General features: G+C 33.8%; 1 protein-coding gene across 1 annotated transcript; it reads left to right on the top strand.

The window, feature by feature from the left end:
• The first annotated feature begins 11828 nt into the window (after positions 1-11828).
• Positions 11829-20139, top strand: LOC126778236 (fumarylacetoacetate hydrolase domain-containing protein 2). Its single transcript, XM_050501722.1, has 5 exons — positions 11829-12316; positions 13701-13920; positions 16129-16293; positions 19115-19281; positions 19879-20139. Exons 1-5 carry the CDS (start codon positions 12030-12032, stop codon positions 20033-20035), a joined length of 996 nt encoding a protein of 331 aa, XP_050357679.1. The 5' UTR covers positions 11829-12029; the 3' UTR covers positions 20036-20139.
• The last annotated feature ends 5238 nt before the right edge of the window (positions 20140-25377 follow it).

The following is a 25377-nucleotide window of genomic DNA, read 5'->3' as shown; positions in this document are numbered from 1 at the left end:
GAGAATCTTGTTATTGAACTCGATAGGACGTTAGAGCTCATCGCCAAATGGGGTTCTGATAATCTTGTTGAGTTTAATGCCAAGAAAACACAAGTATGCGCTCTCACAGTGAAAAAGTCACCATTTTCCCCTCTTCCATCCCTCTGTGGCACACCGCTGATACAAAGCAAAATCGCCATGCTGGGGATGGACGCTCGCTGCGACCTTAGTCCAAGGGATCTGTGCTATCTCCCACACTCTTTCTTTTGCATATCAATGATATGCTCTCTTGGGAACATACATTGCTATGCAGATGATAGTACAGTGCATGGTGGATACCACGGACGCGCAGTGGCTGGGCGGGCGGAAACTGAGGAGAGGCGGGAGAATCTTGTTATGGAACTCGATAGGACGTTAGAGCTCATCGCCAAATGGGGTTCTGATAATCTTGTTGAGTTTAATGCCAAGAAAACACAAGTATGCGCTCTCACAGTGAAAAAGTCACCATTTTCCCCTCTTCCCTCCCTCTGTGGCACACCGCTGATCATACAAAGCAAAATCGCCATGCTGGGGATGGACGTTCGCTGCGACCTTAGTCCAAGGGATCTGTGCTATCTCCCACACTCTTTCTTTTGCATATCAATGATATGCTCTCTTGGGAACATACATTGCTATGCAGATGATAGTACAGTGCATGGTGGATACCACGGACGCGCAGTGGCTGGGCGGGCGGAAACTGAGGAGAGGCGGGAGAATCTTGTTATGGAACTCGATAGGACGTTAGAGCTCATCGCCAAATGGGGTTCTGATAATCTTGTTGAGTTTAATGCCAAGAAAACACAGGTATGCGCTCTCACAGCGAAAAAGTCACCATTTTCCCCTCTTCCCTCCCTCTGTGGCACACCGCTGATCATACAAAGCAAATTCGCCATGCTGGGGATGGACGTTCGCTGCGACCTTAGTCCAAGGGATTACATCGAGGCTATTATAAAAACAGCTTCACGGAAACTCGGAGTTCTGAACAAGGTGTGGTGTTTTTTCACGCCACAACAACTGTGCCTGTTATACAAAACACAGGTACGGTCTTGCGTTGAATATTGCTCGCACCTTTGGGATGGCTCCGCTAAGTACCTACTGGAGGCCTTGGACCGGTTGCAGCGACGTGCAGTACGCATTATTTGCGACGTAAAGGTCACAAACACCCTTGAACCTTTACAATTGCGTCGTGAGATAACAGCACTGAGCGTTTTCTATCGACTGTATCACGGCGAGTGCTCTGAGGAATTATTCTCTCTAATTCCTGCTTCCCCTTCCTTCTTAAGTCCACGCGAGCTGGTTCTCGATGTCACCGCCTAACTGTGACATCAATTCCATCGCGCACAAAGAAATTTGGCAACTCCTTTCTTTGTCGCACTTCCAAAAAATGGAATTCCTTACCAGTTCACGTGTTCCCCTCCTCTTACAACCCGGGTTCCTTCAAACGAGGCGTGAAGAGGCATCTTGCGGGCCAGCAAGGCGGGGACGGCTAGTACAGAACATTCTTCCCGCATGTACTGGCCGTCGTCGCGTTTGGACTCTACTACCACTTACCATCAGGTGGAGTAGAGGCATTTGCCATCCCGGCGCATATAAAAAAAAAACACTGGTCGAAGACTTTTGACTTGAGACACTGCGGTATTTGGGATGAGAAAATATCATGTAAAACAGAAAATATCGTTAAACAGATATTTAACTCGTACATACTAAAATCATAAAAAAGCAAATGTAAGGAGTTATAGATTAGAGTTCAGCGAATAACAATTGCTATGACGTTAATATGTATGGGAATTACCGCCCTTGTGAGAAATAGAAATATTTCATAGAAAATTACAACAAGATTTCCGAAATCATTAGAAATGTTGTGGCAATCGGTGATTTTAACCTAAATTTCATAGATTGGTCTTTTAACGATCGAACGTCACCTACCTAAACGGCGTGAATATAGCGAAGGAACTTGTAATTTTTTTGTTTCAAAAATTATTTAACTCAACACAAGAATATCGGCAACATCGACTATAGAATACTAGATTTAGTTTTAAGTGATTATAATAACATTAATGTTGCAGAATTTTATTCCTCTGGTACTAGCCGATCAGCTTCATTCGTCGCTAGATAAATATATTTTTAAAATAAAGCAATCATTCAAAGGATCTTTTAATAACACAGAAAAAATAATCATTTTCAGGGCAGATTATGATAAAAGTAATAATGCACTGGGTGTATTGACTGGCTGAACGAATTCTAAAATTGCAGTACAGTTAAATGTAATGGATATTTGTTACCGGAGACTATATAAAATAATTGATAAATGATGTTTCTTGCCCACACATACCAAGCTCCTCCCACAATTTATGTGTTTCTACTAAAAAACTCAGATTAAACATGAATCCGTTAGATGAAATATCATTGCAAAATTAAGTATATCTATCGAATGAATGCACAATACAATGACTATATTAAAAACAAGCTAATTGTCTTGGCTTCGCACGAGTAGATAAGAAGAAAAATGTATTTTGGATAGGATTTGCGTAAAATCCTTTCAGTGAGCGTCAATCGGGCGCATAGTTTAAGAGATCTCGTGATGAGTGTTATTTCAATATATATTGAAGACTGTATATGCTAATAGAATTTTCTTAATAGCTATACGCTAACAATATGTACAAATAGAGTAAAAATTTAGAGGGTGAAATAAACATAACAGACCATAACAAACCATCCTACAAGAGCGAAGTACAAACTAACATCTAACTACGATAAATTGCCCCTCTTATAAGATTAGAAAAAACTTATAATAAATACTCAATGTTACTTGACATTTTCAATGATTCCATAAATAATAAACATTATGTAATGTTAAAGCATATGTTAGTTAGGTATATATATTATATATACTTTAACGTAATTATCTCGTTCCACCTGGAAATAAATTTTATGACTAAAATTGCAGTACTAGATCGGCCAAGCCTTCGCACGGATAAAAAAACAATCAAAGATGTTCATATTAAAGGTCAAAAATACAACGCGATAAATTCTAGGTTTTTTTGACCAGTAACTTTTCTAGAATTTCGTAAAGGAAAATTTGATAAAAATGAATTCACAAAAATGTCAAATGATGATTCGAAAATTGTAATTCTTTTTATACTTCTATTTGAAGTATAAAAAGTGTGCGCCTTTACTTTATATTTAATCAAAAATATTCATATATATTTTATTTTATATTAAACATTAACCACTTGAATATAACGGTTCATTTTGATGGTTTGAACAATAAAATCGTCGTTTTGTCAATAACCTCGACAATGAATATATTATTTATTTGTTTAATGTCTTACTGATTCTGATAATTTATAACTGTAAGAAATTTATAAGCCTGATTATTTTTTATTCTGCGGCACCACTAGTCACTAAAATTTTCAACGAATTGGGATTATTAATATGAAAAATGTGATGTATATTTAACATAGAAAATACTAAAGTTGTATAACGCCAAACAGCAATACTTAGTATTGTTTTGTTCCAGTTTTTTTTTTATAGAAAAGAAAGGTGGACGAGCATATGGGCCACCTGATGGAAAGTGGTCACCAACGCCCATAGACATTGGCATTGTAAGAAATGTTAACCATCGCTTACATCACCAATGTGCCACCAACCTTGGGAACTAAGATGTTATGTCCCTTGTGCCTGTAATTACACTGGCTTACTCACCCTTCAAACCGGAACACAACAATACCAAGTACTGCTGTTTTGCAGTAGAATATCTGATGAGGGGGTGGTACCTACCCAGACGCGTATGCACAAAGCTCTACCACCATTTTAAGGTAAGTACAATGAATAAGTCAGTGTAACTACAAGCACATGGGACATAACATCTTAGTCCTAAGATTGGTGGCGCGTTGACAATCCAAGGGTTGGTTAATATTTCTTATTGTAAGTATGTCTACGGTTGTGTGTCACTTACCATCAGGTGGCTCAATAGCCAATCTGCCACCTTATTTTAATAATTAATAAATTTACGAAAAATCAATAAGTTTATCGATGCCCCGACATTGAGGAAGCGAACACATAATGCTAAAAGTTTCCAGCTCCCCGACTTCCCGGTCGCCGGTTGACTCGTTAATTAATTGAAATGTGGCTTTAAATAAGGACCGTCAATATCTATCTACATACATAAAATACTTATATGAAAGACAGGGCACTCTGATACGATTAATTTCTTATTTGTTATATCATGAATCTATTTTATTGTACAAAACAAGTTATATTTGTAGTTTATTCGTGTTTTTTTATTTATAACAAATATAATATTATATAAGAAAGTGCATCAATTGCGTAAAGTGCATTCTTCTAATAAAATATTACAAAGATGAATTGAATAAAACTCTCCATTTGAGTGCTATTTCTTTATCATTAATTCCTCAGCATTTGTATCGAACGGTCACGCGACAATTTATTTTATTTTATGAATACTATAAATTGATAAAATAAGATATAAAGATAAGAAAAATATTTTAAAGGATATTAATGTTTTTATGCCCCAGGTAAGATGAGTTATTATTTATATATTTTTTTGACAATTAATTGACAGATTCAAGACACGTTACGTCCATAATGATGAAAACTGTACTAATAATAATAATATGAACACTTAGTACTTTACTTAAATACTTATTGTCTTAACATAATATTAAGCAAATTGGAATATCGTTGTGGAGTAAACTCCTAAAGTTCTCCCTACGAGGAGAGAAAGTCCTAGTTCAGCCGTGGGATATTAACAGGCTGACGGCCTCGTTCATCTAGTGGCTATAAGGCCGCAGATCCCGAAGTACTGGGTATAAATCCCAAATCAGGCCAATAAAAAGTTATTGAGTTTTTCTGTCGATGATTCTCAGTAGCAGTCCGGAGTCTGGAAGTTGGAAGTGTGTTCACTCCCGTACCTCGAAAAGTAGAAAGGGATGCAGCCCATCAGATTATGAGAGAGAGAGAGAGAATAGAAAATGCATCTGTGTTTGCACACATACTTGTGCACTATAATATGTCCTGCACAGTTGGCTAATCTCTCCTGAGACTTGCCGCAAAGTCGGTCTAAATTAAATCGGTCAGGAGCAAATCATTGAAAGGCTATTACTTTTACGTCCTAACAATTTGTGTAATAACAAAATTGCAGACACAGTTCTTATATATAAAGCTTGAATTTCTGACGGTAACGCATAACATAACCGATTTGTATAATCTTAATGTACAAACATATATAATATTTGTTTATAGATATGACGCTAGCATTTATTCTACTTTTGAGCTCCCTTTATCTATGCTGGTTATTGATAACAAGGCGCAAACACGGAGAACCGCCAATAGTAGCCGGCTCGCTACCCCTAATAGGACATGCTTATATGATTTTTAGAAATTCAGTTCGTAAGTATATTTATATCTATTCTATTGTTCATTTGTTAGATTTACGTTGTGTGAAATAAAATTCAGAAGTAGACAATGAGATGAATATAGATAAATAATTTTAAAAAATAGGTCATGTACCTTATGAATGGAAGTATATAAAACCTTGTTATTATAATAACAAGGTTTTATATACTTTCATTTGGAAGGTATTACAATAATTGATTGTACATAGAGTTTGATTTTATGTTTTATAACGATACAAGTATGTTAGTATGTGTTCGTGTGTCACATATACATACAAGGTCACGGACACGCACACGACCGTATATAAAAAATCAGAAACATTATTATTTACATTTACAATTACAGTTACAGCCAATACAATCTTTCAAAAACTTTATATTTCACCGCCCATCCCGACTTTGTACGGGATAAAATAAGTATTTTATCCTGGGCATTATTTAATTAATAAAATATAAGCATTCGATAATCGATCTATTCGCCTAAACAATACGGAGCTAAGACCATAAAATAATAATTATATATGTATTAAGTACAACAGTAACAGTCTGTTAATGTCCCACTGCTGGGCTAAGGCCTCCTCTCCCTTTTGAGGAGAAGGTTAGGAGCTTATTCCACCACGCTGCTCCAATGCGGGTTGGTAGAATACACATGTGGCAGGATTTCAATGAAATTAGACACATGCAGGTTTCCTCACGATGTTTTCCTTCACCGTCAAGCACGAGATGGATTATAAACACAAATTAAGCACATCAAAATCCAGTAGTGCTTGCCCGGTTTGAACCCACGATCATCGGTTAAGATTCACGCGTTTGAACCACTGGGCCATCTCGGTTTTTAGTACAACAAGGTTTGCGTAATTTTCATGCGCTTATTTCAATATCACGTAATATTGAAATAAGCGAATGTAAATTGAATAAACAAATTTTTAAAATTAGTGGTTCGAATTTCAAAGCGTTATGTTAGAAATATTAATTAACATGAAGCGTTTAAAATTAATATTACAATTTAAAAAATATGGTAATGTTACATATGTTTTATGTTATAAATATAGTTATCTATAGAAGATAGGCACATACGATCATTGCCTGCATCGTAGCATTTTGGAGATCTACAAACCTCTTAAACTAAGTTTTTCTGTATATTTTATAGTTTTCACATCACGCTATCGCTATCATTTTGACATTAAGCTATATCTAAAATAAATATGCAACATATCAACATAACTATATAACAAAATTGAATAAACGAACGAATTGTATGAGAGCGCAATGGAAAACATAATTCGAGGGCGGTCTCTGAGTTTTTCCTGCGGGCCGCCATCGACAGTGGTAAATCATAATAAAACAAGTTCCTACGCGCATTTTGTTATTTAATCATCGTAGCTTTAATTAAGTTGATTGAAGTGCTAATATTCTGTGGTGAATTTCACTTAAACTTATAATTTAACTTATCATTAGGATAAGTTAAATTATTGTAACTTTTTGGTAGCAAAATATTGGTTAATTATTTATAATTTTATTGTAAATATGACTTATTTTTAATTTGGTCAATTTTCCACAGAGTTTATTTGCTAGTCTAAATTCACATTACTCGATAATTTTGGGAGGTCGCAAGATGATTTTATAATTTCGATAAGTTGTTTGTATACCGCAAAAATAAATCACTTTTAGTCAATTTTGAACTAAATTTCTTTTTTTTTTTACAATCAATAGGCCAGCGTTTGACCGTTGAATTGCCTGATATTAAGCATCGACACGATCTAGGATGTAGCACGCTTGCCTATAAGAAATGCCTATAAGAATTGCCTTCGTCTTCGAAATAGCACTTATCACGAGATCTCCTAAACGATCCGCCGCATTGGCTTGAAATTTGTAACAGTTACTCCTTCCCTGACTTAGACGCTCACTAAGAACGGATTTTACGCAAAACCTATCCAAAACCTAAACCTATCTACCCGTGCGAAACCGGGACGATTAGCTAATATTAAATAAAGTAATTAGTATTGATTTTAAATATTGTATTTATTTCGTTCTTTTTTTTTCAGTGCGTAATGATAAGTAAGATTCAACAAAATTGTTCCCATAATGTAAATATTTTCAGTTTAAACGAAAAATTTATATCAAATTATTGAAATTTATGTATTTCTTTAGCACACTTGCTTAATGATGCTTAAATAATGTTTATGTATGTCTATAGTAAAAAAGCCGAGATGGCCCAGTGGTAAGAACGCGTGAATCTTAACCGATGATCGTGGGTTCAAACCCGGGCAAGCTCTGAATTTTCATGTGCTTAATTTGTGTTTATAATTCATCTCGTGCTTAACGGTGAAGGAAAACATCGTGAGGAAACCTGCATGTGTCTAATTTCATTGAAATTCTGTCACATGTGTATTCTACCAACCCGCATTGGAGCAGCGTGGTGGAATAAGCTCCAAACCTTCTCCTCAAAAGGGAGAGGAGGCCTTAGCCCAGCAGTGGGACATTAACAGGCTGTTACTGTACTGTACTGTATGTCTATAGTCTGATTATTTTAGATTTTAAATTAGTTATATTTGTATTTCATTTGTAATGTATAATTTACATAGTATAATCATTATAAATCAATTTAATATTTATATTTCAGAATTATGGGACAAATTCAAAGAATTTACGCACGAATGTATTAGAAAAGGACAGCTGTATACTTCTTGATCGGCACAAAAAAGTTTTATTGTGTTATACTATAAGTTTTTGGTATATAATTTTTTCGATGCGAATTTAATCGATGCCAAATTCACAGCGTTCATTATTATCATTATTTTATATCATATAAATTTACTTGTTGAGCTGAGAAGACCTAGTGTTTAGGTCACTGCGTCGAACGTGTATCACAACCGAATAAATTTTAATGGGGTTTCCAGCTCGGAAAAGCATCATTGAATTTTCATTTTTTATAGATTGAATGTACACCACATTCAATCTATTAGAAATTTAAAAACTGAATATATTATAACCAATGATAAGCAATAAATAGTAACGAATGAATAAAAAGTCACAGAAATAAAAATGTATGTACAATTCTTTCAGTACTGATATGACAACGACATCGTAAGATAATACTGCCAACATTCAACCAGCAAATATTGGATAGCTATTTACCAATATTTAACAATCAAGCAAGAAATTGGAGAAGATATTAGAGAAGGAATCTGGAAAGTTTCCATTCGACCATTCAACATATTTAAGACAAAATACACTAGAAACCATCTGCTGTAAGTGGTTTTCCTAAGTTGGTATGTACTTACTAACATAGCGATTCAAACTTCGCCACGTTAGTTAAAATTATCCTGTGTTATAATTACCAACCTGCATTGGAGCAGCGTAGCGGAAAAAGCTCCAAAACTTTCTCCCCAAAAAGGGAGAGCAATATATAGCAACGAAATCCTGGCTATGAAGAAAGAAAGAAAAATAGGGATTTAAGTTAACTAACATCAAATTTATTTTAAATTACAGTAACGGCACTTGACAATGGAATGCAAAGATACCAAAAATTTTGGTAACCACTACTACTGGTGGTAGAGCTTTGTGCAAGCTCGTCTGGGTAGGTACCACCCACTCATCAGATATTCTACCGCAAAACAGCAGTACTTATTATTGTTGTGTTCCGGTTTGAAGGTTGAGTGAGCCAGTGTAAATACAGGCACAAGGGACATAAAATCTTAGTTCCCAAGGTTGGTGGCGCATTGGCTATGTAAGCGATGGTTGACATTTCTTACAATGCCAATGTCTAAGGGCGTTTGGTGACCACTTACCATCAGGTGGCCCATATGCTCGTCCGTCTTCCTATTTTATAAAAAAAAAAAAATACTTATATAAAATAAGTCTAACATACCAGATGTAAACATATCTTTCAAAATGAACCTCCACTGAAAATGACAAGAGCTAACTTTTCTCGAAGTTGAACGTTAATAAAAAGTAACTTATAATAGTTAAAAATAAATGTGCTTCTTACGATAAGACTATTTATTCTATTGTAGGTACTTTATTTTAAATAATATATTTATCAAATACATTTCCGCCCTCCTGATACTTTTGGTACTTTATTATAATCAATATACCTATTTTTACTACAGCAATCTTTCTAAATCGAGGATTGTTGCTCCATAGTTATTAAGATAGGAATATCTTTATATTGTTCACTCAAGTAGTCAGGTGCGATGTTGTGATAACCATAACTACTGTCAGAACGTATCTGTTCTGGTTCGTATTAATATTTAAATATCCCCCGTAAAAGGGTACCGATGTTAAAAAGTTTTTAAAATAAAATTATTTCAATTATAGGTTAACAAAAATACTTGGCGACTCGGACTTTGTCCGAAAGCCAAGTATTTTATAAAGTTGTTATGTGGAAAAACAACATTTGAGCCAAATGATTTACTTAGAAGCCGTACTTAAGGGAAGCTTGCGATTCTTTGTAATAGCACCTTTTGTTGTGAGATATATCGATAAAGAAGTTAAATTAAGTAAGTGCTATTAAATGATTAGGTACCTACCTAAGTACTGTTATGTTATTTAAGTTGAATGTTTTAAATTTGATTTGATAAGTATCTATATTACATCAACTATCAAACAGCAATATTATTCTTGTTCCGATTTGAAGGGTGAGTGAGCCAGTGTAACTACAGGTATTACATACATCTTTATTTTTAAAGTTGGTCGCGCATTGATGATGCGAATGATTAAAATTTTTATAGTGCCAATATCTATGGGCAGAGATGTTACCAACAGGGTACCCATTAGCCCGTCCATAAACTACTATTTCATAAAAAAATAAAAATTAAAAGCTAATCATAATATAATTATAAGAAAGCCTTTGACTTTATTAAAATCTGGGCAGTGCTTAAATCAATGTAGAGATTGATATGGACGCGCTTGGGTGCTCGATTAACGCCGCAATGTTGTCATTATTCAGGACTGTAAGACGAAGGCTATAAGAAAAATTCTTAGGCTTAATCGTGATAAGCTTACGAATACCCTGATAAATTAAATTACTCACATTTATAATACAGTTCTCACGACATGTATTTCAGAAAATTACACTTTGCGACCTGGTAAAAACTGCTTCCTCTCGTTCTACGGTGTCCATCGACATGATATGTAAGGGAATGATACTGAGCAGTTCAAGCCAGAACGTTGGTTAGGAAGTGATTTCCCATCCAATTCTAACGCTTTCATGGCTTTTAGTATTGAAATTGTATAGGTTAGTAAAATACACTTATTAGAAAGAGCTATCCTTTACGGTTATTGATCCGGGTTATTACCCTGTGTATGGTGGTATTCTTTTACATAATGTGATAAACAATCTAATTAATATAAAGACTATCCGTTCGTACTGTATATACAGTTTAACTCACTTCTCACGTCTTTTTTCAAGCGTTTATTCAAATATTCTGTTATATCTCTAAAGCTATTAATCAAAATTGCAAAATATTCGAGACCAGTTTAATTTTAATATCTACTGATAACTATTATAATTAAATGGTACTTTATGTCGATAAGGTTTATTTTATTCCGTAGGACTGAATTATTCTAATATAAAATTATTGGCGGCCCGGTACAAGACAGTGTTAACACTCTCGTGAAGCTACTGGATCGAAATGAGTCTATCTGATAGGTGGATTTTAACTAAAGAACGTGGGTTAACATCTCGGCAACCACTTCTAATTTTTATGTACTTAATGAGCAACATCGTGAGTGAGCTTTTACGTGTGTGGTGACATTTTGCCACATGTGTAGCTTCTAGGAATTCATATATGCTTTGTTGCTATTTACAGGTCGTTCATACGCCATGATGTTAATGAAGACAACATTGGCTCACATGCTTCGGACCTACAAGATATATTCCGATAACAAACGAATAATAATAAAGCTTGACATTTTGATTAAACCGGCTAATAATTACTATATATCCATAGAAAACTATAAAAAATGTTAATATTAAATCGTTCACGTGGAGAAAAAATGTTTTTTAATCATCCTTCATTAATATCATACTAATATTATCATCCAGACAACAATATAGGCAAAGAACAGCGTTTACAATTGCAGTACAAATTATGGAAGTGAAAATCATATTCAAAGTTATAAGACACATCACATCATAGCTACTGAACGTACTTACTCGCAATAATAATTATGACATTGACAAATGACAGCACAACATTTCGCGATAACGAATGATAAATTTGACATTAGCAACAAATAACTTTTCATTACAAAATAGTTATTACATATAAGTAAAATATAGTTTATTTTTGAATCATTGATAATGACATATTTAACTCATTAAAGGTTGAATCAACAACCAATCGGCTTCAAGATACTGAACTTTGTTTACTTCTAAAGATAATAATTATATATAGCAGTTTGCAGCAAGTATTAAAATGTTATTTAATTAAAATGCGAAATTTTGTTCAAACATTCGGAAGACTTTAATTTATAACAAGACTGTGTACTTAAATATTCAAAAACCCAATTGAATATCGTAAATTCGACGTATCTATTACGTAACTTTTTGTTTATTTGAATTTATTTGGTCGTGACGTTTACACCATTATGAATAGCACAATTTCGATCGCCCGGCGCGCGATAACCTCTATAAAAACCCACTGTACTGTAAAAAGAGGTTTTAATATCGCTAGTGACATCGGTATTAGGAAGTTTTCTGTTAGTTCGTGTAGAAATATGAAGTTCGTTCAATTCGTTTATAATGAAAAACCTAATGATATTCGAGTTGGATATTTAGATGGTGATAAGGTTGTAGACATCAATAAAGCAGATTCCAGCTTGCCTAGTAACCTGCTAGATATTTTAAAAAATGGTGATATCGAAAAAGTTAATAAGTAAGTGAATAATATTAACAATTATTCTTTTTTAGTGTAAACATAAATTAAAAGTGAAAAAACAACAGGAAAGCACAAAACTAATTTCGTACAAGCTTAAATGCATGTAAAGAATGGCCTTATTGCTTAAATGATGTTATTGCTTAAATGATGGGTTAGTCTATATATATATATATATAGACTAACCCATCATTAAGGCAATATATATATATATATATATATATATATATATATATATATATATAGACTGGTGGTAGGGCTTTGTGCAAGCTCGTCTGGGTAGGTACCATCCACTTATCAGGTATTCTACTGCAAAACAACAGTACTTGGTATTGTTGTGTTCCAGTTTGAAGGGTGAGTATGCTAGTGTAATTACGTAATAATATAATAATAATAATGTTGGTGGTGCATTGGCGATGTAAGCAATGCTTAACATTTCTTACAATGGCAATGTCTATGGGCCTTGGTGACCACAAATCATCAGGTGGACCAAAAGCTCGTCCGCCTACCTATTCAATAAAAAAAAATTATATATGTAAGTTTAATAATTTATAAATATTAAGTATTATAATAGTATCTGTAAAGCAGCATCACTGCTTAATATTTACCAGGGGATAGGCTTTGTCCAGGCCTTTGTTTTTCTTTATACCACCCAAAAACGCATTCTCTACTACCAAACAGCAATACTTTGCATTGCTGTGTTTTGGTTCAAAGAGCAAAAGTCATATAACAACTTAAACCCCGTGGTTGGTGGCATATTATAGGAAATTGTGTACTGCTAACATAGCCTATGGGTTTAGATAAAAATCATTATCAGACTCATTTGCATGTCTAAAGTACTAAGTAAATAAAAAATATCATAATTCTTTTTATATTGCTTGTACATGTTATTTGAAATTCAAATATTATAATTAATGCAAATGTGAGTCCAATGTAATACTATTATAATTTGTATGGTTTATTTATTAAAAAATATACAATTACAATTATACAATTAGAATGGATTAAGACATAGGGCATGAATAAACTTTAATTTTTATTTATAAAGATGATTTTGCAATAATATATTGTGTTTTGTATGTGATTTGGTAGTCAGTAAAAGATTCATCATAATGTATAGATAAATAAAGATCCAAAAAGCATCAACTATCTATGCTATCATTACTTTCATACTAATACAAAAACTAAAATTAAGTAAGTATCAAAAATAATTTTCTCGGAAGCACTTCAATTAGTAATTAAAAGGGAATTTTTATGTATTATAAAATATTTTTTTAATCAAAGCCAAAATCATCTAATTTTTAATTTGTATAGAAACTTAAAATTACATTCAAAACTTCGGCCAAATAAAAAACTGACAATACATATATTCAATAATTTTTAGGCTAAAATCTTCAAATCCATCATCGGTACCTCTGTCTTCCATTCAACTAGCAGCACCAATCCATGGAAATGACAAGGTATTGTGTGTGGGACTGAATTACAAAGACCATTGTGAAGAGCAGAATTTGACTCCTCCCGAAGTCCCTATGATATTCAGCAAATTTTCAAGTACAATCATCGGCCAAAAGGATGCTGTCAAGCTTAGGACTGATGTAACAAATGTAAGTTAAATGTAACTTTTTTATATCATAGGTAGAGGAAAAGGTAAATGGGCCACCTGATGGTATGTTGTCACCACCGCCCATAGACATTGGCTCCCTAATAAATACTAGTCATGCCTTACATCGCTAATACCAACCTTGTGAACTGAGATGTTATATCCACTGTGCCTGTAAATACACTAGTTGATTCACCATTCCAATTGGCACAACAAAACTAAGTACTGCTATTTGGCAGTACAATGGCCTATGGGCCGCTGTGATAGAAATAATTGCAGGTTCAAGTTTAAGTGTGGACTATTGTTTTTCCAACTCTTAGCACATGCTGAATGCTTTATTGGGGAATGAAGAGGGGTATTTGGAATTCAATAAAAAATAGATACAAAGATTCCTGATAATTTTAATAAGCTGCCATCAATATCCCTGTAATTGAGGAAGAGAAAAAAATATCTGTTTATTGTTGTTACTTATAACTAGTTTTTATATATTAGGGAGGGGGGGGGGCTTTATAAAAAAGTAGGCTATATAAAAAAGTAGGCTATATACTATATAAAAGTAGGCTTTATAAAAAGTTTGTAGTTCAAGCTTCAAACCAAACATCAAAATCGATTCAGTGGGTTAGCCGTGACAGTATTGAAACAGACTTACATACGGACTGAGTTACATAATATTAGTATAGAGTATAGAGGTATACTCTAAAAGAATGTAAAGCTTTTAAGGTAACATTTTGACTGATATTTTTATTTTGATTGTTATTTTATCAATTTAATCATTGTAGGTTTTTTTAACTTTTTAATATGTGTGTTTTATACCAGTCTCACCCAATCAATTGACCTGAAATTTTACAATACAATATAATCAAACTTTAAAACATAATGTAGTTTTTTAAAGATGTTTTTTTTTTAACTGATTTCTAAAAAAGAAGGAGGTTCTCAGTTTGGTTGTATTTTTTAATTTATTTTTATTTAAAGAAAAAATACCACATGGATAAGAAATAAAAAATATGTTACTTATTATCCATTTTGTATTGCAATATTGTTGATCAAATCGTCAAATCAAACATTCAAATCTCACAAAACAAATTATTTTCTGTGTATCACACTTTTCATGTGGTCTACATGATAAAAAAAGTAAAGTAACAGCCTATGAATGTTCCACTGCTGGACTAAGCTCTCCTCTCTGAGGATATGGCTTGGTATTTATTCCACCATGCTGCTCCAATGCTGGTCGGTGGATACACATGTGGCAGAATTTCAAAGAAATAAGACAAATGCAAGTTTCCTCGCGATGTTTGCCTTCACTTCCGAGCAGGAGATGAATTTATAATTATAATAAACACACTTATTAAGACATAAATTAAGTACATGCAAATTCAGTGGTACTTGCCTGGGCTTGAACCCGCGATCATCGGTTAAGAATCACGCGTTCTAAACTCTGGGCTACTTTAAATAAATAACTAAATTGTGTAAGTCAACCAATGGACAATTAATTTTTTGCATAATGAATACATGAAAAGTATTATTAATTACTTTCTTTAACAATAATTTCTCAAGGGTGTGGTCAAAATTTTATACAGTGATTCACAAAAGTCTGCTATGACCTCAGTTAACAATTGGGGTCAATTATTGAAATAAATTGTGCTCGTAATTCATACGGAGCGTAGGTGGGTAGCAGATGAAGTAATGCACGCTACGAATGGGGTGACAATATCACATTTTATTCACAAAAGGAAATTGTTAATTATGAAATTTGATACTAAATGTGTCTCAAGTTCAGCTGTTATTTTTAATTCGTCGTTATCTTTATCATAAGTAAATTTTTAAATTTGAAACAATTAAGACCTTTTTTTGGTCGTTTAAATTACTGACATAGGTAAAACAGACATATCTTTTATAAGTGTGACTTGAATTAATTGACAGTTAGATTTCATCATAATTATTTCCTATTTTTTATACGCTTAGGAAAAAGTATATGTAATATGAATACTTAAAGTACGAAAACTTTAAAGGCATTATTTTTTTGTATAGGTAATTATTTTTACAATCGAACCCCTCCACTGTGCTATATATTTACCTAAATTAATTCGACATGAGAATAATATAAAAATCATTATTATAATATAGGGTCCGAGGGTTAAGATAATATTGAAAGTGGTCCTATTTTTTTATATTATTGATATGAACTCTTTAAGAAGACATATTTTATTCACAGAAAGTGGACTGGGAAGTCGAACTAACCGTTGTTATTGGTAAAAAGGCGAGTAACGTTAAAGCAGCTAATGCCTTCGACTACGTCTTTGGTTACACCGTCGCTCAGGACATCAGTGCCAGAGACTGGCAGAAAACTAGAAACGGAGGACAATTTCTACTAGGCAAGGTGAGTTGGTAACAGTAATTATTTTTATTATCTTTTGATAAAATGTGAAATTTCTTGATCTCGGGAAGGATTTTGATAAAGAACTATCAATCTACAATCTATTCTACTTTTGAATAATTATTCTCAAGTCTAAGCTTGATTGTGACTAGTTCTATATTTACTAACATGCTATTGGTGACTTGATTGAAGCCACAATTTGGGTTTATAGTTAGTCAACTAAAATCGCAAGCTATGATTGTAGGTGTAGTTTTTATCCAGTATCTGTACAAGTTAAATGGCACAGTTATTTCAAATATTGTTTTTAATGCACATAAATTTAATATAATATAATTTTAATACACTGTCATAGCCTTTTCTTGTGAAACTATATTTTTGTCTCCTTATATATTATAAAATAATTTATTAAGTATTTATTTATTGCAATTCTTTCAAGATTTTATAATTACGTATTATAAAATAAAGTCCCCCGTTCACGTTTGTCTGTACGCGATAAACTCCAAAACTATTGAAGGTATTTTTATACGGTCTTCATCAATCGACGTAGTGATTTATGAGAAAGGTTTAAGTGTATAATTCATTAATGTTTTATATTAATTGAATTAAGGTTTAGTGTAAATTAATTGAAATATGACGGCGATTGTTGAAGATGTCGGAAAAAATTATGACGACTGAATTCGTTAAACATTCGAAACAGGGTTATATGTATATATACGTTTTATTTAAACGTGTTAGCATTATTGTTTAGCACATTCATTTATATTTAGTTTTTGAACGATTGTGATGTTGCCTACTTGGACCTATCTGAGAAATGTCAGTTAATGAATTTGGGCGGCCTCAAATGTCGCCAAGCTGTGATATCATGTTTTGTAGTATCCTTCAGCAGACGAACAATATATAAGGAATTGTTATTTTATAGGCATTTTCTAGGTTCCTGTTGTAAAATCACATAAGGTTACCTGTGTATGATTCTTAGTTGATATTATATATTATACTTGTATGTGTACGCCGCAATTGCATATATATGTATTGAAAAATAATTATTTATTTAAGTTATCTGTTATTTACTTGATGGAGATGTGACTTTATAAGTTCGCCATTTTAGAATTAAATTTTATTTCTTCACCAACGCCACCTGAAAATAGTAAATAATTCATTAATATAAATATTATCGATAGCTGGGCATAGACTAAACAGTTCAGTAACTTTTCCTCCTCTGTTCCTCAAGCGATTTTATTTTTTTATTTTTATTTGGTCACTATTAACGAGCTTTAGTGTTGTCAATAAAAAAATAGAAATAAGCGTAAAAAAATATATATATATATGAAATCTGAAAATGTTTCTTCTGAAATTTTCAATTATGATCGAATTTCCACCGAAAGGCGAACACTAGAATTGATAAATAGTTGTACGCAAATAAGACTTAATAAGAAGCCGAGATGGCCTAGTGGTAAGAACGCGTGAATCTTAACCGATGATCGTGGGTTCAAACCCGGGCAAGCACCACTGAATTTTCATGTGCTTAATTTGTGTTTATAATTCATCTCGTGCTTAACGGTGAAGGAAAACATCGTGAGGAAACCTGCATGTGTCTAATTTCATTGAAATTCTGCCACATGTGTATTCTACCAACCCGCATTGGAGCAGCGTGGTGGAATAAGCTCCAAACCTTCTCCTCAAAAGGGAGAGGAGGCCTTAGCCCAGCAGTGGGACATTAACAGGCTGTTACTGTTACTGTAAATAAGACTTAAATTCAACCCAAATACTAGTTTGATTGTAAAAATAAATCAAAAGCTACGTGTTTATATATTTAATGTTATCCTTTGCGAAACTGGGGCATCTCGCTACTAAATTATGAAAGGTATTAAAAAATGTATTAAGAAAAAAAATGCTTTTCTAAATGCAAATACTAAATGCGTATTTATCTAATCTTGCCATAAACTTATGTACATTATCTGAAGTGTTACATTACACTCTTCAATACAATATGTTATATTTTATCTCATTTATTATATAAGCTGTTTGTTAAATTTAAACATATCGGATTTTTCAACAGATAAGTACTTATCTGTTGAAATTTTCCAACACTTAGAATTATATAATTAAATAGGAAAACCGGAAAAGGTATTATCCTGCCTGTGTATATACTTATATGTATCAATTGTCGTGGTATATATGTCCCATGAATAATAATTCAATACTACTTCTTTAAATGCGTGTATCTAATATTTTTTTTAAATATACTAACGTACAATTCAAAAGTTGTAGACATAATCTCAGGCATTGTTATTTATATACATAAATATATACATTAATCAATGTTCCCTTTACCATAATGGCATATTGATTAAATCAAACTCCATAGAGCGCCTTGTCATTCAAGGCAAGGTGGATGGCAACAGACCACGTGGAAGGACGCCCATGCGATGGACCGACCAAATAAAAACAACTGTTGGCGGTCCCTTGCATGAATGCACGAGGCTTACCACTGACAGGGACATATGGCGAAGGCTCGTGAGGCGAATAACATCTGCGCCGAATAATTCATGATACTTCATGGCGACCACGACTGCTCTGACAAGAGTGTCGCGACGAAGACGAAGAAGATTAAATAATACGAGTACTTAAAATAAAAATTTGTAAATTGCCATAAAGTTACTACTAAAACTTTAGCATTGGTTGTTTCGCCTCCTCTAGTGACTTCGGATTTTATATTTCATTATCTCAATTATTTCAACGTTATGAATATAACATTTTATATTATATTTTCTTGTAAACAATGTCATATACAAAGAACTAAACGTACTCTATATTTAAATTTCAGTCTATGGACACGTTCTGTCCCATTGGTCCTTGTATCACAACGAGTGATGAGATTGGCAATCCACAAAACTTGAGCATCAAGTGCAGTGTCAATGGAGTTCAAAAACAATCCAGCAACACTAATCAGCTTGTGCATAAGATAGAAAACGTCATCGAGAGACTCAGCTCGTATGTTTATTTGAATTTTTACAGCTCCTCAACAATATATAATAATATAGACACTAAAAATAATGTATCATTTTAATCTGTAAAGTATGTAGTGTCAATACCAACTGCAAACGAGACTATCGTAAAACAAATAAATATTAAATATACAACTGACATTCAACACAAGAAATGAAAAAATATACATTAATTGCAATAATTGATTTGATATTTAATAATTACAAAATCTGATAGCCATTGTTCGAGGTTTTACAGATAAAAATCGTCTTTATAATAAAAAAAAAAAAAACAACATTAAAATTACAAGTTAACTTTTCAATTGTAATTAATAATTAATCAATTATTCATTTGTTTTACAAATTTGGAAACGATTAACGTAAATCAGTTCGCACGTTTAAAGGCTGAACATTAACAAATCTTTCATATGATAATATTGTGATCCCAGAATGTTGTGTTTATAGAGGATTTTTTGTCTATGTATCTTATGGAACGTTTATTTCCCCTTGCAAGGTTGAGTTCAAATAATACTGACTCCAAATTATACGTGTATTTGCATTCATTGGAAAAATTGTAAATAAATTTTCTTTATGCTTATTCCAGGGTTATGACACTTCTGCCAGGTGATATTATACTGACAGGAACTCCAGGTGGTGTTGGCATGTACAGGTCTCCTCCTGAATATCTCAAGCCTGGGGATGTGGTTCACAGTGAAATACAAAACATTGGTGTCCTTGAAACTAGGGTTGAAAAGTTTTAATTGATTAAGTGAAAATGTAACCTGGAAACAAAATAGTTGCCATTATTTACCGAATTATAAATCATTGTATATAATTTATAAAATAAATAAATATCACAGTAAAATAAAGTACTTTTAATTTTGTCTATAGTAAGGGAATTAATTTATTCGACGTACATATTTTATATTTTTCTTATAGGAATTTTACTTTTATGTTTAAAAATATATTTCTTTTGTAATAAACAAAGTTGTTAAATGGATACAAAAATGAATGAAAGTCAATTAGCGCCAATATTTAATTATAATTCGATGTACTTACCTACCATTATGATTTGTCATTTTTAGCATTGATTTTGCAAATTGCTAGTACACGTAAATTATAATTTAATACTAACGATCTCAAAATTATTGTTAATAGTACAAATAAATATTTTTAATCATATTTAAAAATTTCTAAAAGGAAATTATCTACCCTATTCTTGATAGAATCTAGAAATCTAATTCCGAACTGGTCGCAGCTTTAATGTAACGATTCAAAAGTGTAAGATCCTATTTAAATAATATTTATATTCATTTAGTATTATCGAGACAAATTTTATAAAGTATTATTTTGTTTACACACAATCAGGAATTGTCTAAACTAAACTATAATGATGCTACATGTTTAACCTCTAAATGTGTTGAAATTTAAATATTTATACCCGATAAAACAAATTAACAGTTTCGTGATGCATCCTTTGTTATCTTAATTACTGATCCAAAGTTTGAGATCGTTTAGAATGTAATTTATATGTATATAATATGGTCGCTGGTCGTAGATATTTGTCCAAATGTGTCAATAGATAGCACATCAGTTATTTTATCATTAAATATTTACTCTGCTATACTAATATTCCTGTTAAATATGACCGGGCACCAGAGATTTAACGTTACGATTCCATGGTTCCGCATTGATGATGGAAGCAATGATTTCCGAAGGAATGATACAGGCTTAGTGTTTACGAAAAACGATGAACACTTACATAAAAAAATTGAATTCGAATATGAAATACTTGTACTTTGTTTTTTTATAGGAAGGCAGACGAACATAATGTGGGCCATCTGATTGTTAGTGATCTCCAACGCCCATAGACATCGCCATTGCGCCACCAACCTTGGGGATTAAGATGTTATGTCCCATGTGCCTATAATTAATTAATCCAAGGGATTACATCGAGGCTGTTATAAAAACAGCTTCACGGAAACTCGGAGTTCTGAACAAGGTGCGGCGCTTTTTCACGCCACAACAACTGTGCCTGCTGTACAAAACACAGGTACGGTCTTGCGTGGAATATTGCTCGCACCTTTGGGATGGCTCCGCTAAGTACCTACTTGAGGCCTTGGACCGGTTGCAGCGACGTGCCGTACGCATTATTGGCGACGTAAAGGTCTCAAACACCCTTGAACCTTTACAATTGCGTCGTGAGATAGCAGCACTGAGCGCTTTCTATCGACTGTATCACGGCGAGTGCTCTGAGGAATTATTCTCTCTAATTCCTGCTTCCCCCTTCCTTCTTAAGTCCACGCGAGCTGGTTCTCGATGTCACCGCCTAACTGTGACATCAATTCCATCGCGAACAAAGAAATTTGGCAACTCCTTTCTTTGTCGCACTTCCAAAAAATGGAATTCCTTACCAGCTCACGTATTCCCCTCCTCTTACAACCCGGGTTCCTTCAAACGAGGCGTGAAGAGGCATCTTGCGGGCCGGCAAGGCGAAGGCGGCTAGTGCAGAACGTTTTTCCCGTCTGTACTGGCCGTCGTCGCGTTTGGACTCTACTACCACTTACCATCAGGTGGAGTAGAGTCATTTGCCCTCCCGGCGGTATAAAAAAAAAAAAAATAAAAAATAATTACAGTGGCTCAGTCACCCTTCAAACCGGAACACAATAATATCAAGTACGGTTATAATAATAATAACAAGTTTTGCGGTAGAATATCTGATGAGTGGGTGGTACCTACCCAGACGAGCTTGCACAAATACCTACCACCAGTAAAAGTTATATAAGTTTACGCACTATTATTGTTTAAGTGCCTGGGCGAGCAAGGTGTATTTTGAGCAATAATTAGTATATAGGTGTATATACTTACAAAGCAAAACTCATATCTTAATACAAAAATTGGGCCAAATCGTTAGAGCTGACTCCGAGATACATAAAATAAATATATGCATAAATAAACAAGAATTGCTCATTTACGTTATAAGATTGTGGCTATAACTCAGTGTAAGGCAAACCGGTAATATAACATTAATTCATCTCTTAACAGCTGATGTATTCTGTAAAAAGATTCGTAATTCGAAATTGCCACAATAGCTGAGCTATCATAACCTATCTTGCCGCTGATTGGTGAATAGGCCGCTCAATTGAGCCAATCGCCGTCTTCCGTCGGCCACAGGAAGGACCGTTTGAGACCTCCCTTTCATAGACTATTAAATTTAATATCAAGGGGACTTTTATTAACTTAAGTGATACGGGCCGCGTCACCAACATATTTTGACCCCTCACACTTTCCAAAGTGTTATAATAAAGGACAGATCAGAATAAAATGGTTAACTACCCGCAGATTCTAAACTTATCTATCCACGACGGATATTCATCGTTAGGAATAGATTTTGAGCAATTTTGTTATTGAGATCCATTGATGCAATTTATTTATTGTGCAAGATCAGATTTATGCATTGAATTGATATCAATTGCTTGGGAATCATTGGATTGATCTTCCGTGGTATTATTATGTATCTATTTTTATTTTCTCTGTTAAAAGCAATTTCCGTCCGTCGGTGCACTATATAATCGAGTGCAGCGGGTCGGATTTGTTCGAGACTTTCAGCATGATGAACGTTTCCCATTCTCGAAGATTCTAGTATATCAGTCTTTACTGCATGTTCTATGACTGCCTCCTTGATCTAGAGGCTAGCTCATATATCTGCAGATATCGATGCCCTGGGTACAAACCTCGGATCGAGCCATTAAAAAATCGTTTAGTTTCTCTGTCAAGAAATTCTTAGATGTATGGAAGTTGAATTGTACTCCCGTACATCTCAAATCACGTTAGCCGTTGGTCCTGCATCTGCATGTGTCAATCAAACAAATATTGGAAATAAATATTAAAATTATGGATATTACTCGACCTTTTATAAAGGGGAGAATATAATATTAATTACAGTCAAATTAATTCCTCAACTTTTCAATGCATGGGTTACACGCTTGTCCGCGTTCACTTCTATGTCAAATAAAAATACAAAAGAGCAGAAAATACAAAACACATAAAAATCCAATTTTCATCAAACAAGCATAGTTATAAGATAGAATAATAAACTTTTATCAAAATCTTTTATATATAAAATACATATTACCAGTGGAGTATTTACCCTACTAAATGCATCGTTGGTCTAGTGGCTAAAAGTAAGGCCACAGACCCAGAGGTCCAGGGTTCAAATCCCAGGTCGGGCCAGTAAAAAGTTATTAAGTTTTTCAGTCAAAAATTCTCAATAGCAGCCCTGGCAGCCCCGAGTCTGGAAGTTGGTAGTACACTCTGCCTCGGAAAGCACGTAAAGCCGTTGGTCCTGCGCTTGAACTCTTTCCGGTCGTGTCGGATTGCCGTCCCATCGGATTATGAGAGTTAAGGAATAGAGAGTGCACCTGTGTTTGCGCATACACTTGTGCACTATAATATGTCCTGCGCAGTTGGCTAATTTCTCAAGAGCTTCAGCCGTCGTGGCCGAAATCGGTCTGGAGGACCTTACCTTATGGCCATGAAGGCAGCCTAGGTGTTTTTCATAATCGTTACCAATTTTTTATTACTTTGTAGTACAGTTGTAGCAAATTTTCTTTCGATACATGCAGGTTTCCTCACGAAGTATTCCTTCACCGCTGAGCATGAAATGACTTATAGCCACAAATTAAGCATGAAAATTCAGTAGTGTTTGAGCGGGCTTGAACACACACTCTTTGATTACGATTCATGTGTAATTAGCTAACCCTCTCCGCTACACAAATGTGTTATATAAATTTAAACCAAACAACAAATAGAAATATTATCACATCTACAGTTGCATTGCAATATATTTACAACAATATCTATTTAAAATCGTTGTTCATTTTGTAAGAATCAATGATGGGAAAAGTAACACGCATCTAACGCCAAGTTTCCGAATCCGTAAAGCCAACAAATCCTTCCTGGGACGAGGTATTCGTTGCTTTAATAAAATTCCTATATTTTTACCTTGGCTTATCAAATTTATAAACTTAAAAAAACATTAAATAAGTCATATTAATCAACACAAGAATTTATATAGATATGGATTTTTTTATAGAATAGAAAGGCGGACGAGCATATAGGCCACCTTATGGTAAGTGGTCAGCAACGCCCATAGACATTGGCATTGTAAAAAATGTTAATCATCGCTTACATCACCAATGCGCCACAAACTTTGGGAACTAAGATGTTATGTCCCTTGTGCCTGTAATTACACTGGCTCACTCACCGTTCAAACCGGAACACAACAATACCAAGTACTCCTGCTTTGCGGTAGAATATCTGATGAGTGGGTGGTACCTACCCAGACGAGCTTTCACAAAGCTCTAAAACCAGTAAAAGATTATATATAGAGATGATAAATAAGCGCGGCGTCGGTCCTTGTTAACTTTCAAGCAGGATATAACTATTTATATAAATTTAATTGTATTTGATTGACATAACATTGTATTTGAAATGATGGGAATGAGTAACTACTGAGTTTTCGGTGAACTTGTCGGTTATTCTCGGTAGAATTTAAGAGTTCCAAGCCGTGGTTTTACATTTAATATAATTTTTTTGCATTATATGAGTACAATGTCACACGGATGATGTTTAACTGTAATTGAACCCTTACACTCTTGCCGACATTCAAAAACTTTCTTTAGCCTCATTTATATCTTAATTTTAAAGCCTCCTTTATAATTCATTTCTTTTTTTCTCTTTTCATGACATTAATTTCTCCTTGGTTACAAAACATTTCTGAATAAAATCTTTATTTTACCCGTACAATGTAGGGACGGGCATCGGGATTTAATAGGTAGGTTATTGTGCAAGCCCGTCTGGGTAGGTACTTAGTAGTTGGTGTGTTCCGGTTTTAAGGGTGAGTGAGCCAGTGTAACTAGATATAATTAAATTGATATTCCAAAACTTACGTGTATATGAATTACTAGTTCACATATTACTTATACATATATTAAGGTGGAATCACTCAGAGAATAGAACGCAAGCATCTTAATGTGTGTACATCCACATTGGTGGATGGTGGAAGGTTTGTATAGGCAATGAATGATGCAATGCTAATGAA

Source organism: Nymphalis io, chromosome 25 (genome assembly GCF_905147045.1).
Source record: "Nymphalis io chromosome 25, ilAglIoxx1.1, whole genome shotgun sequence".
In the NCBI taxonomy this organism is placed as follows: domain Eukaryota; kingdom Metazoa; phylum Arthropoda; class Insecta; order Lepidoptera; family Nymphalidae; genus Nymphalis; species Nymphalis io.
The sequence above is the reverse complement of the archived record's forward strand: the minus strand, read 5'-3'. Positions and strand labels throughout refer to the sequence as shown.

Excerpts from the sequence above, each read along its gene's own strand:
- LOC126778236 (XM_050501722.1), top strand. The coding sequence starts at position 12,030 with ATGAATAGCACAATTTCGATCGCCCGGCGCGCGATAACCTCTATAAAA. Across the intron at positions 13,921-16,128 it reads TTAGGACTGATGTAACAAAT|AAAGTGGACTGGGAAGTCGA; the intron begins GTAAGTTAAATG and ends TTTTATTCACAG. Across the intron at positions 19,282-19,878 it reads GTCATCGAGAGACTCAGCTC|GGTTATGACACTTCTGCCAG; the intron begins GTATGTTTATTT and ends TGCTTATTCCAG.